The 16,387-nt window shown below is 42.2% G+C and overlaps 1 protein-coding gene across 2 annotated transcripts in view; it reads right to left on the minus strand.

Annotated features, from left to right (window-relative positions):
* The window catches only part of wnk4a (WNK lysine deficient protein kinase 4a), a 64,801-nt gene that overhangs the window by 42,870 nt on the left and 5,544 nt on the right, over positions 1-16,387 (minus strand). For both annotated transcript variants that reach the window (XM_021321060.2, XM_012871714.3), the window contains exons 3-4: positions 603-775; positions 20-240 (exon numbers count right to left, since the gene is read on the minus strand). In XM_021321060.2, the coding sequence (XP_021176735.2) occupies positions 20-240; positions 603-775 (394 nt within the window). The remainder of the gene's footprint in view (positions 1-19; positions 241-602; positions 776-16,387) is intronic.

Raw genomic sequence — 16,387 nt, forward strand, 5'->3', positions numbered from 1 at the left:
TCTGACAGGTTTTACTTACCGATGACACTTTTAGCAAAGGAGGCACTTTTGAGAGTGGCCAGCCCCAGATCTCCAATCTTAACAGAGCCGGTGGGGCCGGTGATGAAGATGTTGTCACACTTGAGGTCCCGGTGAATGATGGGGGGAGTGCGCGTGTGCAGGAAGTGAAGTCCTTTGAGGATCTGGCGACTCCAGCGTTGCAGCAGCTTCAGCTTCATCTCCTTGAACCTCTTTAAGTACCTAAAACACAAAGGGACGAGATTCAACACAGCCTAAACACATCCAAGACATAACACATGGCGAAGTGAAAGCTTTTAAGAGCCATAAAGTGATTCACCCTGTATTTGACAGTCAAAAGGAAGTTCTAAACTTAGCACGTTTACAGAATTCGCTCCAAAAAAAAAAAAAAAAAAAAAAATGAAAGAACACTTTTTTGCTCTCTACTCTTCACAGTTTGTTCAGTGGACTACAAGTACGTGTCAGGCACGACACAACTATCCCTCTTAGCACGGTGGACATTGTCCCATTGACAGCAAATGTTTCCCATCTGAGACAAAAAGAATGAAGATGTGGAATGACAGGATAAACTTGCATAAACTCACGTCTTGAGCGTGCCCGAGGTCATTAGTTCAGTTACGAGGATGATGCACTTGTGGCCCTTCATTGTTGATTTCCACGAGTCATGGAAACGGACGATGTTCGGGTGCTGCAGCCCTTTCAGCATCTCCACCTCCTCGCTGAAACGCTGCCGCTCCGCTTTGGTCAGTTTACGTGTCTACAGAAAGATAGGAAGAATTGAATAAAACAAAAAAAAAATAGATGTCCAATCCCTGGTTTTTATTCTACTTTTACTCTATATAAATTTTCTTGAGACATGCCCAAAATATTAAATATCCTGTACACGGTCAGAGGAAATAAAAAGTACATCCTCATCCTGAGCCTAAAGAGCACAGAAAACACAACAGATTCAGCACCGTCATTATTTATAACAATGAAGCCACCTTTAACAGCAATAGCTTGAAAAAGGTCAGTTTCTGCATGACCTCGTCCGTTTTATGTCCGTGCGGAGGGATTTTGGCCCACACTTTTTTATAACATTGTTTGAGAGATTGCTGCAAAGCCATGGACGAAGCAGACGTCTGTCCACTGTGGCTCTGCGGTCCTTCAGGAGGAGTTATTGCTGTTTCTCAAGGCTTGATGCAATCTACTGGGTTTCCTTAGATAGGAAACCTTTTGACCAATCTGTATAATCTGATTGAATTTCACTTTGTAAAGTGCCTTGAGATGACATGTATCATGAATTGGCGCTATGTAAATAAAATTTAATAAAAAAAAATGGAATTGATTTGTTGAGGTTTTCAGATACCCCAGATAAGACGTCAGCATAACTTTAAAATCTAATCAGTAACCCTCCACCGCCGTGCCTCGCAGTCGGTTTGAGGTACTTTTGCTGAAATGCGTTGTCCTCCAATGCATAGTTTCACTCAAACGTGGTGGTATACTTTACGTTTCTCCCACAATTGCATGGTCTGATTATAGGATAGAAAGTTTTCAAACTGCCTTAAATCTTTTAGATTGGTGAATAATCGTTCTCCTCGCAGAATTGTTCTTGAAATGTCATTAAAACTTGATGGGCATCAACAGATGGTTCCTTTGGGTTATTGCTGAAATCCACTGAGAGCCACTAGCAAGCTGCATCACAGTCATAGTTGTGGAGGCAATTAAACTTGTTGTTAAGACATTAATGCAAATGCATTTGGTTAGCAGAACCTGCTCTGCTATTTTCCTTCTGGAATCCCATGGAAGCACTGAGGCTGTACTGAATTCTTTCCAATTATTGTTAGTTTTGTTTAATAAATATTGACTATTGAAAGAGTTTTGCCCTCTAATTAAAACGATTAGAAACCCCGTTCTGAAAGCATGGTTGCAGCAGATGTCCCCTTATACAGTACATCTGCAGGATCCCTCTTCTTGTTAAAAGCTGAGAGGAATATCTGTAATGGCAGTAACTTGATTAATCATCTGGGCGTGCCTTGATGGACGACTTTTACCAGCTGGTACCCTAAATTAAATTAGCATTTTAGGTGACTTTGTTGGTGCTAAACAAACATGCTGAATAAAAAATAAAATTGTTTATTAACTAGTTCATCTTATTATGTTCTCATACGTAACCCTAGAGTCAAAACAGGGAGTCCTGTTTTCCGATAATCGTACATGGCAGAAGCTGATTGCATTTTTTTATTTTTTTATTTTTTTTTACACAAACCATAAATTATCTTGAAAGCTCTACAACTGCTTCTAAATGGACCTCGAGGTCAGAATGGATTGTCGACCATAAAAATGCTTTTCTTTGGACAGTGGTATGAAGGTTTAACACACTCAAAGACGAACTCGCACACACACGCTGGTTTTCTCAGAATCCTACATCGCTGCGTGAGTTTGCAGCAGTAAAAAAAAAAATGAAAGCAACTGGATAAATCACTGCTGCTGGAGCTAATGAGATCCCCTGTCACACTGGGAACCACAGGTACGTCCATCTGGGCGAGCCCCCGGTTACATAATCCTGCTTAGCAGCCAATAAAAGGAAGTACCAACTTTTGAGATTTATGGAAGAGATCTTCAAGCGCCGCGTAAATCCCAACTAAACACTCCAATCAAGTTCCACGAACAAAGACATTTTTTGTGCTTCCTCTAGGATGAATGGGCTGATTTAGCTGCTGGTGGAGTAACTCTGCCTGCGGTGGGGTGGCTAGTGGAAAACTCCTGGGAATCTACGGGACCATGAATCCTGCATTGAGGCAGAGCTCTTGGAAAAACTGCTCGGCGTATGTTTACGCCAACAATCAACTCAACTTCCCTGCTTTCTCTCTGCTTTCTTTCAGCTTCTTCCTCATAGGCGGAGCGGTTCTCCGGCTGCTAACTCTTGAGCACCGACACCGGACCCACGCTGTCGAAAGGCACGGGCGGCGCGAGGTCGCAAAAACCTCTCCGCCGACGTCATTCCCCTGTCAAAACGCCACTTTACACCGGCAATCCCAGCAAAGCAAAGACAGCGAGGCGACCTCTGACCAAATGGATTACAGTCAGGTCAATAGCAATACCTTGATGACGTGAACATGGACTGAAGCTTATCCCCCATTTGTAAAACCCTTCTCAGAAAAAAAATGAATGATTAGCAAAAGAGCCAAATATCTCAGGCTAAGGGTGAAAACTAATGATCTTGACAGGTTTAAAGTGTAACCAGACTGCAACAAGCAGTAAAAGTACAAATTTAGATGCATTTTCCCAGTAACTTAATTCAGTTTCAAGCTAATTTATGCAAGAGACACTAAATTTAGGTTTGTGGACTCTGGGGTTTACCACCGCCATCGATCTAAATAAAAATACATAAACATGGTAACACATACACACCAGACGGTGTAAACCACAAGGTGGATGCATGTGTGCTTGCAGAATGAACGAGTCACTGGGTTCGTGTGGTTGATGTGCATCTAGACGTTTAGTGAGTTTTAAACGCAGGCAGGCAGGCTTCTGTGCAAATGAATTGACAGTTTGCAGTAAAAAAAAAAAAAAGAAAAAGAAAAAAAGATGTTGCACAATGAGTACGCTATGGTACAAAAACATTAAAAAGGAGACTTTCCAAGCCTTAACAGAGTCATTTGAAGAGTCAACAAGTGGAAAATGTACTGGAAAAATAAGTGCTGGAAAAAAAGGAAAAACAATAAAATGAGTTAAACTTATTATGAAGTCATATGATGAAGTTATTGCTGGCCTAATACGGTGAATGCAGGCAATTAAGCTGTGGCTAATATCAGAAATTATAATACAGCGGGAGCTTTTAACATTATGAAAACACTGTTTTTTGCTGCTATTTTTCTCCCTACGATGGAAGTAACTTTACAGAGCCTCGCACAAGCATCCGCATCTTCTGACAGTTTTTACATTTTGCCATGTTACTAACAAACAACAAAGTATTTTATTGTGATTTTAGCTGATAGCCCAGCACCAAGTAGCACATATTTGTGAATGTGGTTTTTAAATCTTTGACAAATAAAAATCTATCAAATAGCTGTTCTACGAAAGGCCTTGGAGGATTGGTTAGAGAACGCTACGAACAAACATGCACCATGAAGATCAAAGAACAACGCAGACAGGTTAGGGCAAATAAATGCGGAGAGATTTACAGCAGGGTTGCAAAGCAATACTTAGAGCTCTGACTATCTCACAGACATCAAGAGTATAACTGAACTGCAAATCCGCTAAGCCATGGCAGCCCATGCTCCCCTAAGGCACATACCAAACGTGTGAAAGAAGATGCTCTCGTCAGAAAAGACCAGAAACTGCCCTTTTTGGGGCAACTTGCCAAATGGTAATCTAATGGTTAAAATGGAAATCTAACACTGCATTTACTTACATCCTAATTACTGTAGCCTTGAACACACAGTTGTCCCTGTAAAGCATGGGGGTTACAACATCACCCTGTCGGGATGCTTTTCTTAAACCAAGACAGGGAAGCTGATCAGAGTACAGGGGGGCATTGATGGAACCAGATAGAGGGTAATCCAGGAGGAAACCCTGTTAGAGGCACAAAAGAGACTATCAGCTAAAGTGAAGGGCAACAAATTTGCAAAATTTCAATCCGAGTTTAAGCGCAGAGCTGCTGAGGACGCCGCGCCCCAGCCGCTGCTGTAGTTGCAGCAGAAGGTGGTTCTACAAGTTATTGACTCAAGGGGGTGACATTTGAAAACCTTGAATCACTTCCCTTTCGCTTGAAAACTATGAACTACTTTCTGTTGCTCCATTTTAAAACAAATCCTAATTAAATGCATCGGAATCTGTGGTTGTAGCATCATAAAATGTGGAAAAGCTTAAGTTACCAATACTTAGGCTTTGTAATATTATGTCAGTCAGAAGGATCAATAGACACGTGCTCCCAGCTCCCACACTGTTCCATTAAATCCCAAACAGGCCCCCCTCTAATCCCCACCCCCTTCAAGGCCAAAAAGAAAACGCTACGACGTGCAAGACAACAAAGAAGTTAGAGGAAGCAAATGATAAAATCACCAGAAACGTTAGAACCATCGTACAAGTTATTCTTAGCCCATGCAAGGTGGGCTGGGGGGGGGGTCTGCAGTAACCGGGGTTGGAAACACTTGGGCTTGTTGCCATATAAGTGGAGTTACATAAGGTGTGTTGATGGTCGGGGAGCCGTTGGTATCAAGAAGTCCCGGGCAGCGCCTCTATTATGACAACCAGGATGGGAACACGACGCATCAGCCAACATTTGCTCCAAACCAGGTGGGAGCACTCTGTGGTTTGAACACGGGAACCAACAGTGTGCCGGTGTCAGCGCCTTACACAGATTTAGTAAGCCTGGACTGGGTTTTTTTTGTACCAACCAGTCAATGTGGACAGGCTGTGGTATTTGTGTGGATGCGTACCAAAAAGAGGGAGGGGAAAAGGGTCCAATGAAAAAAAAAAAGAATAATTCAGTCACTTTACTTCTAGCCTGCAGAGATGTTTATTGGGGGTTAGAGACACTAATTCTTTCACTTTGCTCTCCTCAATATACGTACAGAATTGTGCAAATGAAAGGTTCAAAGGATGGAGTTTATCATTGCTCTTTTAGTAATCTATATCAGACACAAGTGTAAACACTGATAAATTAACCGTCATAACAAAGAATCAGGTCAGTTTTTTTTTCCTTCAAGTTTTTAATTCTTTTGGTTGGCTTTTCCCACGCTATTCTTTGTCCATACAGCGTCTCTGGTTTTCCCATGTGGTATTCTCAGTCCCTCAGGCTGTCCCTTGTCTAGCTTAGATTTTTTTAATAGATGAAGTTCATAGTGAACTATAAGTGCAGTAATTCTATTCATTTATGTACAGCTTCACTGCTCATGTGTAGACTTTCAAGGCCGTTTTTGTACTTCAAGATGTACCTTTCCTAGAGTAGAGAAAGTTATGGGGTGTAGAAAATTGCAACAAGAAACCCTTTGGCAAAGTGCTAAGACTGCGTTAGGTTTACAGTAGGTTTAAGAAATTGACAGCAATACAGCCAATTCAGCGAAACAGGGTCTTCATCCTTGAAGAACAAGGAATTAAGCTCTAATCATGTATTGTTTCCAAAGAGTTTAAGATTAACTTTACATTAAGCTCCGCCCCCTTTCAAAACAGTTCAGAGAGCACGCGTTCTTTTTTCTTTTTTAAATACTTGCAGTTTTTGGTAAAAGGTTGGTTGAATAAAGGGTTCAGGTTTTAAATCAGTGTTCGTGTTCTGTATCTAAAAGTAAGTCGCAGAGTAACAGCATAAAATGGCCAGGGCTGCACTTAAAATATGTTTTGAATTTGTTGATAATTATCGATATCAATCCAATATGATTTCTATTTTATCGATACGCTTGTTTCTCTATATCGTCCAGAACTAAGTTGTATTGTCAGTTGTAGCTATAATATCTGCATTAAAAGGAAGAAATAAATTATGTCTGGATTTAGGAAATTAATATTTAGCACACCCTGTAATGTTCCTTGACTCATTTGTTCTTCCTCAGGATCTACGAAGTTGGTTTTAAATCTTGTTGCGATCATTAATTCATTTTTTTTTGACGGTGGTGTTATCTGGCCATAACTGAACCAGTGCCTGTGCTGACACAGGGGAGTTCTGCAGATGATGACCAGAGTTCACAGAGGCCTTTCAGTGACATTCGAGAATCTGCCCTGCTGCAGACTGTCCATCAGAAGCTGTGGCGACTGGCTGGGATTGAGGTCAGAGGTGAGGCGTCTGAGTGGGGATAAAAAAAAAAAAAAAAAAAAAAGGTCTGACCTCAATGCTGCAAAACTGGCATACCTGCCACATGACTGACAAACAGTATGCAACGTACCATGCACGCAGGCGCTGGGACTGGCATAGGGTTGTATTTTTGCAGGTGAGCACTGAGGCGGCAGTGTGCTCATTCCGAGAAAAAAAAAAAACCCCGACATGCTCCGTAAATGGAGCGGCCAGAGGGAGGTTAGCCATTAATCTCATCAGGACTGAGGAGTCAAAGCAGACTGACTCCTGCTCTCACTCCGAGAACCTGACATGACTCATGGCACGTGTCCAGTTACCATCAAGCTGCAGCTTTACAGGACGTCTTGTGTGTTTAAAGCACAAAAAAGGTTTGGACGGCCAGGCTAAGACACATTCTCTGACCTAAATGAATGAGATAGCCAGTCTGAGGCAGACGTGGTCTATCTATGTAGAGCTGATATGTTTACATAAGTGCAAGGCCATCTTCTATAAAGCATTGCCTCACTTTCTTTTAAAGTGCATTTATAAAGAGAGCTCCTGGGTTTACTTTGGTGTTCTTAACATGTCCTAACATGGCTGGTATCTGCTTTTAGTAACTCATTGAAAACCTAACGGTGACCTGTAATTGCTTTGCATTTATAGTACTGTCCTCTCCCCCCCTGTTTCTCATCCTCGGTAATCCTCTTTCGTTTCAAGCTGAGCACAAGAGGCACAGAGTTGCGCAATGACAGAAACTGATAATGTTTCCTTGCACACCGCATGCCTGATTTATCTCATTCATTCCCATCTATAAGCAATCTGACATGGTCTTTTGTTGTGTCACTTAAACAGGATCTTGTGATTTTTCTAAATGACAAAAGATTGTCAGATAGCCGCTTGAAGAAAACTCTACAATTAAGCGGGGAGGGAAACGTGGAGTTGCGTGACGTTGTTGACCAGGCCCCACAATGTATTGAGAACCTTCTCGACTGCTGCAATGATCCGGCAAGTTTGACCCGAGACACATTTCTGCTGACGTCTGAGCAATCTCAGGTCAGAGTAAACAGTGATGAGAAGAGGTTCTTGCTCCAGTCTGATCAGATTACCCTGAAAGTGAGGCAACTTTGAGATGCAAGGGGCACTGGGAGGGGTGGCGGTTATTTTATTCGTACAAAGAGCATTTCAGGAGAGGAGTATGAATGGAACAAACACTCTGTCCTAGTCAGGAAACCTAGTGAACCACAGAAAGATCACAAGATACCTAAAGGACACGGCTTGTAGGAGTATTGTCTTAAAAAAAACACAGAGGTTCAACATAACTACTAACAGTAAAAGTGAGCAATTGGCTTTATTATGCAGAGTACTATTCAAAATATTTCATTTAATTTGATGATTTCTTTTTATTGTTTTTTTTTTTAAATCACACATGGTTCAAATCAAACCAGTTTTGCCAGCAGACAAACAAACAAATTACAAATTACAGTTTTTAAATAATGGTAAACTAATATTTGGTTGTGCCACACTTGGTGGCAACAACTGTCATAACGTATTTGTAAAGTCAATTAATTTAACGTTACATCACCGTGGAAGGGATTTGGTCCACACTTTTTTGCGGAATTGTCTTAAAACAGCCACACTAGTTTTTTCTGAGTAAAAATATCCTGTTTAAGGTCAAGCTACTACATCTCATTCAGATTTAATTCAAGACTTTGACTAGGACAGACACAAATCTTCATTTTAGATCTTGAGAGGTGGAATGCTGCCAGGATTATCAAAATAGATGTTTCTATATAATGGAGGCTAAAAAAAAAAAAACATTAGAATCCAAAGCTACTCAGTGTGAAAATCCCCATAAACTGACTGATTCATGTTTGTCTAAATTGTTGTAGGTCTACTTCTTCTGCCAGCAAGCCTGCAATAAAGCCGGGCGTACACTGTACGAGTTTTTCCCCTTTTCGGGCCGATTCTTCAGTCGTGCGAGCATTTTTTGAATCGGCCGAATTTCAGCTTGATCGTAGAGGGGGGGAGGAGGGGGGACTGGCTTCTCACGACTACCTCCAGATCAGGAATCGGACGATCGGTGAAAATCAAACATGTTTGAAATTCAGTCGGCTGTCGTGAGGTTTTCGTGAGCGCATCCTGCTGTTCAAGCAGAGCTACGAGGGGGCGCCCTCCCCTCCTCTCCGTCCCCGCCAGCGGAGGGAGGGAAGCGGGCGTCCCTGAAGCAACCTCCGGCCGGTGTTGGGGAGGGCGAGCCGTCCGGTCCGTGCAACGCGCTGGCCGCCTGTTTCGGCACTCCTCCGCGGTCCGCAACGCGCTTGCTGCCTATTTCGGCACTCCTCCGCTTGTTGGTGGGGGCGGGCCGGGCGACCTGCCGTGCCGCGCGGCCGCCGGTGCGTCTCGTCCCTCCTCTCTCCCCTCCATTCCCCTGACGCCCGGTGCCTCCTGCTGGCTTCGCCAGAGCTGGGCTCGAACCCCTGCTCTGGGTCCCTGTCACCTACCGTCGCTCGCCTGCCTCTGTCCCCACAGTGAGCGGTCCCAGAGGGGACACGACGTACAGTGTGAGCAGTCCGGTCTCGTCCGAGCGTCGCGCCACACAGATCGTGAGCGGTGAACTTTTAAACCCCGCGGTTCCCTCGCACAGTTTGAGATGTATATAAGTACCACGACTGAAAAACTCGTACAGTGTACGCCCGGCTTAACAGAGACAGCCAGCCCCTCCCTGCTGCCGCTCACCTTAACAATAATCTGCTGCTGGAAGTTTTAAAATCTGCCAACTTGGCGAGTACATCCAGAAAAGCAACAGAAAATAGAACAAAACAACAACAACAACCATCTTTGGCTAACAAGGCAAACAATAAATCATTGTTCAGAGACACTTTCCCTGTTGGCAGACGGACAGACAAAAAGAAAAATGGACCAAAGGATGTCACAAGCTAGCATTGCTAAAGCTACAAGCTAAGGCTAGGACACTGGTGTTTGGGGGCAACTTTTAAAATGGTCAGTCAAGCTCCTGTATCTGCAACAATGAAGTAGTAAACTCCCAGATGACATAAGCTAACGCTTTCAGTTTAAATATTGGCTTCACAGATACAGACAGCCCAATGATGGGGTTCTGTCCGTCTAAGTTCCCGCATTGAGATGCAACGCTCCGTTCAAATCATGCGACATTCAGTTCTACTACGGTGCGGATCAACACACGACTCGTCAGCGAGCTGACACAGCAAATGGAAGCAATTAAAATAAAATAGCACGTCTAAATCAAAAGTAAAGGATAATAACACGTATACAAAACCGTATCTTGTCTACGGTTTTGCCAAACAGGGATGTGACGCTTATTAATAATATTGTTTTTCTAAAAGGACTGAACTGTTCCCCTACTGGTTTTGCCCTAATTAAGGAAGTTAAAATGATGTCATATTGTAATTAATCATAATTTTTGGTCTCAACTTGGAAGAACCCTGTGCCGTGGTATCGAAAATGGTATCAAGTATTTTTACTTAGCATCGGTATCAAGTTTGAAATTTTTAGATCATAACAATGCTACATGTTGCTGCGCTGCTATCCTTGTCCTGACACATAACCCAAGCTCCCTTGAGGATGGTCCATTAGTGGAAAGAGGATTTCAGGGACAATGGCACAGCATATCGAACGGGGTGCACTGCTTCATCAACATTACGTCTTCAGTTTCTATTAAGGCCAAACCCGGAGCTGGACAACACAACAACAAAAATCCTCCAGAAGAGTAGATTTTTATGGTTAATATTCACAACAGGTTTTCTTTCTGATCCGACTCTGGTGACCTTCATAAAAAAATACTTTTACTAAATATTTAGTTGTACCGCATTTTCTTTTTTTTTTTAAATACTAAAAAGAGGTCTTCTTTAAACATTTTAACACCACCCAAAACGTTGTCATGTCCCGACTGCTCCAGATGAACCCAGAAACCCACAAACCTAATTATTTTTGACTGTTTGTGATATAAATCACCCTGTTGAGGCAGCACACGCCTCAGCAAGTTCATGACAATGCATATCTGGCTTTAAAAGTATGCGCCTTCTGGCTGGATCCTGCCACAAAAGAAGCATTTTGAATGATCATTCTTTGAATCGCTGAAGCCTAAGCTAAACGTTCCCACGAGTTGGCCGTAGTTTTAGAAATGCAGCCATTGCTCTAGTTATAGTTTCAAACTTCCACTTTTGCCTTTTTGCTGATAAGGTAGCATCAGCAAGCAACTTAAGGTCCCGACCTGATGGCCTTTGTTTTCTTTTGCTAGACAGTGGTTTTTTCGCCCTTTCTGAGTATTGTTTGCCACCGGCTCATGTAAACTAAGCAAAATATCTCCAGATTATGACTAATGACTCAATTTAATCCAATCCACTTTTCATTTACATTGCGGTTTGTTTTTCGGTTCCTTGTTCAGGTGGATTATATTAGGCTTTGTAGAAAGCTGCCATTTGACTCAGATCAGACCATGAGAGCATCAGAGCAAAGCCTTAAAGTTGTTTTGGCCCCAGGCTCTGCAGCCAGTAAGTAGCGAGGAAGCTTTTATCTCAGTAGTATTCTGTAATATTACTTTTCTTGGGGTTCAAAGCAAAACAAGATCTGAGGATGATTTCAAATTCTTTTAATAAACCCTAAAGAGTCTTTTTTTTTTAATATAAAGCGTCAAAGAAAACTGGTCCGCCCTTTATTTGCAGTGCACTTCAACTCTGACTGCAGGAGGTGGAAGGCGCCTAGTATTACACCGACAAACAAGGGTGTGCTATCAAGTGCCTACGGCGAGCAGGACCGGATATAGTTTACTAGGTGGCGGAGTTCGAGCGGTGCCCGTGTCAGAGGAAGGTGGCAGCATGAAAGATTCATGAATTCAGGGCTGTTTGCTCAACAGTACTCAATAAGGACTCACGTCTAAATTATTTTTAAGCAGGGAACGTGAGAACCAAGTTTAGAAACCCACACTGCAAAATGAATAGCAAACTAAAACTGCTTTATTTGCTGTGCGAGGTGGCACACTAATTTATCACACCAATTTTGTTGACAGAGAAAACATGTAACAGTGTTTGCTGATAAGTAAGTACTGAAGGGAAGCCTAACTGTTTTTTTTTTTTTTTGTTTTTTTTATCCTGGATCCAACATGGTACCTTCCAGCACGTTTACTTAAACCCTCCGTCCTGCACACTTGGACACACATGGTCGCGTCAGGATTTTCTCCTCACCAACTATGGCTTCAGGCCCTGGACGACTATTAAAACCTTGAGGTCTTTTGGTTTGTTTAGGAAGCAGGGCTGCAGTGTGACCACTTGTTTTCCCCCAAACTAATGGCTGTACAGCAACACACCGTCAAAAAACACTGAAGAATGGCAAGATTTTCCAGGCTTTGTTGGCAAAACTGTAATATAAATGAGTTTTGTGTTGAGCAGCACAGCTGATGATATAATGTGATAGAAAAATGCAACGACACAAAAAGTAGCTGAACAATGAATCCACCTGTAAGGAGGTTATGTAAGAAAAATAAAATCAAAACATTCTTTTTCACCCCCACTGTTAACTTGAATATTTCATCCTTTATACCTGGGTATGTCATATTATTAATAATTGCACAGTTTTTACTGGTATTTATTTTTTAACTTTTAATTCTTCCGCTTGTGATAAGGCTCATCCTCCGCTGCTTTAGAACTAATATTAGATTAGCTTGTTTTCTTTAACTACTATTAACTGTGTGTAACTCTGTCTGCGTCTTTGCTACTGTCACACTTGAATTCCCCCATTGTGGGACAATAAAGGATTTCTTATCTTATCTTACATGAATTTGTTTAAAAACAGAAAGCCGAACTATCCAGGGGTAAAGATGAGGAGGTCCAAATGAATCAGAAGAATAAATTATAATGCAGAAAAAAAACTGAGTCAACTGAAAAAAAAAAATTTGTATACTTGTTTATACTTTGAACAGTTTTTATAAAAATATAAATGAAAATAGTTGTCAACATAATTATGACAGAGATTTCCACAAAAATCAGGCTTTAAACACGCGGCTTGCATAATACATAACCATAATTACGTAACCAGTCAGGCCGGAGAGATAAATGAGCGGACAAAGAGATGGACAGCTCCAGTCCAGGAAAATATATGAATCAACCTCCGGACTTTTCTGGACAACATATAAACTCTACATCGTTTTGTAGATGAACTCAAATGGCAAGACGTAGCAGTAACAAAATCAAAAAAAATAAAATAATCTGGAATATTATATAATGAAAATGTGGCTAAAAAAAGAGTCACATTGTTAAGGAACTCAAATTAGCTATCGTGCATTAAAGAGACAACACTTTCTTCTTTCAAATAGCAGCAATTCTCCTCTCTGTTGGTGTCCCAGCTCTCTTAAAACGCAAATTGATTCTATATTTGAACAACAATATACTGGCCCAGGTTCCTGTTTCAATCTTTTTTTACATTGGGGTATATAATACTTGCAAATTCTAGAAAAATCCTTTATATACAGTAAAACGGTTCAACAACTAACCAGGTGATGTTCACATGCAGAGTCCTAAACTATATATGCTAACAACATTTTTTTAAAAGCCTCATCTCTCTCAGGATGAAGAGAGATGAGGAGCAGAGGAGTTTGGGGAAGAACAGTTTTGCTATGAATCTAAAGACCCGGCTGGATAAGCTAATCTGAGGATCGTTCTGAGCTGGGTTGCATGGCGGATACGTTTCGGATGAAGACGCACACGTATGCTGCTCTTGAATAAAAGGCCAGCGTGATTAGAGAGAAGGACATGGATCCAGATGCAATTTTAAAAGGATCCCAGGGGATAAAGTTCGAAACAAGTCACAAAGCCATGCATCTGAAGATCGCAAAGCACGGCAGGTGGTGGGAACCTCTAAACAAACACGGGCAGCTTAGGACCTGAAAAAAAGCTGATCGACAGAGAGAAGCCAATAAAAAGCCGTGACTCAGCTCAGATTCTTTGGCACCAGAAATCTGTTTTTGCTAGAAAGAAGAAAAAAAAAAGCAGGAGATTTCACTCACGACGATTTTAATGTTTCAAAGTTTTTGTGCAGCTTCACAGAATATTTTGCGCCTTACAAAAGCGTTCGTACAGTTTGACTTTTTTCCCACATTGTGTCACATTAGAACCCAAACTTGACTGCATTCAGTTGGAGGTTTTAAGTAATAGACTTGACACAAAGCAGAGCATAATCGTGAAGTGGGAAGTTCAGCTCGCAATATCACATCTAGAAACCAAACTGTTTCTCTTTTGTAAAATAGCTTCAGATTAAATCAAAAAAGCATCCCTTTTCAAGGCTTCCTGCAGATTTTCAACCGGTGTGGAGGAGGATTCGTTCTGCTTGAAGATTTAAACTTCCACAGATAGAGGTTTCAGGTCTTTGCAGCCTCAACCAGGTTGCCTTCCAGGATTTCTCTGCATTTAGCTCTGTGCATTTTTCCAACACTAAACAGCTTCCTTGTCTGCAGAAAAAAAAAAAAAAAAAAAAAAAAAGCATTCCCTGTAGCATGGTGCTGCCACCATCATGTTTCCAGCCTCTCTGAGGGTCTTCCAAAGACTTACTTTGGATTTTGGTTGCTTTTTCCCCCCTCCTTTCAGTTCAGTTTTTGTAAGGCAGAATATTCTGAACAGACATCTGACCCAAAAGATAAATTAGTCTTCATTTGAATATTAATTGTACGCAGACACCAAAGTTAAATCAAGCTTTGTTGGAGATCCTTCATAAATTCGGCTAAAGAAACGGGAAGAAAAAAAAGGAGAAAAAGTTACAAAACTAGTTAAGGATGCTTGGATATACTCCTGAAAACTGAGAAAAGGTTTGCTTAAAGCCACTATAATAGATCTTAATGCAATTTGGATGCTTAAAGTGTAGAAGTTTCTGCAGCCTTATAAATGCAAAACACTATTTTACTAAAGAAAAAAAAAAGTAGTGCGTGTGTTGTCTGTCAACCTTTTATCAAAGAACGTCTGCGCTACCTGCTACAGTGAACCTTACTTTACAGGGCCGGGACATAAACCTACACCCACACAATACTTTCAGTCGTCATCACAAACACTCCAAATACCTTCAGGCCCAAAGACAAAAAAAAGCCACCAAGCTGCCTGTGCTTGTTCCTTCTCGACCCACCCAAAAGTCAGGCACTGACACACTGTCGAAGACAGCCGGTCAGACACGGTTTTCAGGTCCCAGCACCAAATATACTGTATCACAAATGTTTGCGGACGGGTCGTATCTTGAGGCGAGAGCGCACAGAGTGCCGGCCGAGTTTTGCAGTGCCGACCCGATGCGGCCTTCCTTCTAAGACCGAGTAGCTGTAATCCAAACAAACAACCTGCGCCTTCAAGTAACGCGCTGCCAAGTGCAGATGTAGGCCATCGTTGTGAGCCCTCTCAACGCGCTCCTCCAGACTGCGTGGCTTTGGCTCTGATAAAGTCGGTCCGGCCGCTCTGTGGGCCCTACAAGGAAAGACAGCGTTGTTGTTGGCTGCAGCCGGACTGATAGGATGCCTGTGAGAGAACACTGGCCACTTTCAGATAAAAAGCTACGCAGCCCAGCGTGAGCTTCGAGAATCCAACAAGCAACAGAAATCAAGGGCTTGTGTCGAAACTTGATTTAAACGTCGTTTTACCGCATGGTTTCATAAATTTGACGCTTCGACGTGTTTTAAACTCTAAAGGGAGCCCCCCCCTGCTATCCTTTGGTGCTCAGACCACTGCGCTTCCTAGAGACAAGTGGCATTTAAAGAAGAGAAATGGTCACTTTTGTTACCGCTTAATTCAACTATGCATTCCATTCATTTGTTTCTAATTGAAAAAAAAAAAAAAAAAAACGCTGACCGCAAAATTCAAGTTATTAAATTTACTTGTCGCCTCCTGTCGCCTTGCCTGGAATAAGCTTGTCGTTCAGCAGAACTCTGGCACTGCAGCTTTTTCCACTCTTCCCTCAAATCATTCCTGCCCTAATCATGTCACTTATTACCACTGATACCGCGGATCATACAGGTGGCGGCGGTGAAGCTTGATAAGATGGAGCCAGACGGAAGAATGCGAGCGGGTAGGAGCTGAAAAGTGAAACACGAGAGGACGCGAGTGTCTGGTGCGAGGCGGAGGAGCACGCCGGAAGCCGCTGCCCTTGAATGAGAACAGGTATTGTGCAACCGATATGCCCTTTAGAGGGGGCTCACCGACAAGGATTTGTGCCTGAATGCTCTCGTTCCTATTAGTTACTCAGTAGCTCACGTCGCTGCTGCATCCAGTCACCTGAGCGGTATCGTAGGGGAGCTTTACTCCCCCGCGTTTTCAAACAGGAACCGGCATTCGGCTTGGTAGACTTGGTTAAAAGCAAAAATTCAGAACAAGCAAATGGTCTTTTTTTTTTTTCTTTTTTTTTTACAACACAGTTCCATGACCGTATGTGTGGCTGGGAAAAGGGAGCAGACAACGGCTCATTTATTTTTTTATCACTTCTGCATTTCCTTCAAAAGCTCAGAGTACATTTCCTTTATGCCACCTGAGTCAGTTGTGGATCTGGTAGTTCCTGGGGAGCTGCCAGAAGGCCATGTCTTTCCCACCTTCTTCTTTTTTTTTTTTTTTTTGCCTTGTTTCT

The sequence above is a fragment of the Fundulus heteroclitus genome, chromosome 10 (genome assembly GCF_011125445.2).
Source record: "Fundulus heteroclitus isolate FHET01 chromosome 10, MU-UCD_Fhet_4.1, whole genome shotgun sequence".
Lineage (NCBI taxonomy): Eukaryota > Metazoa > Chordata > Actinopteri > Cyprinodontiformes > Fundulidae > Fundulus > Fundulus heteroclitus.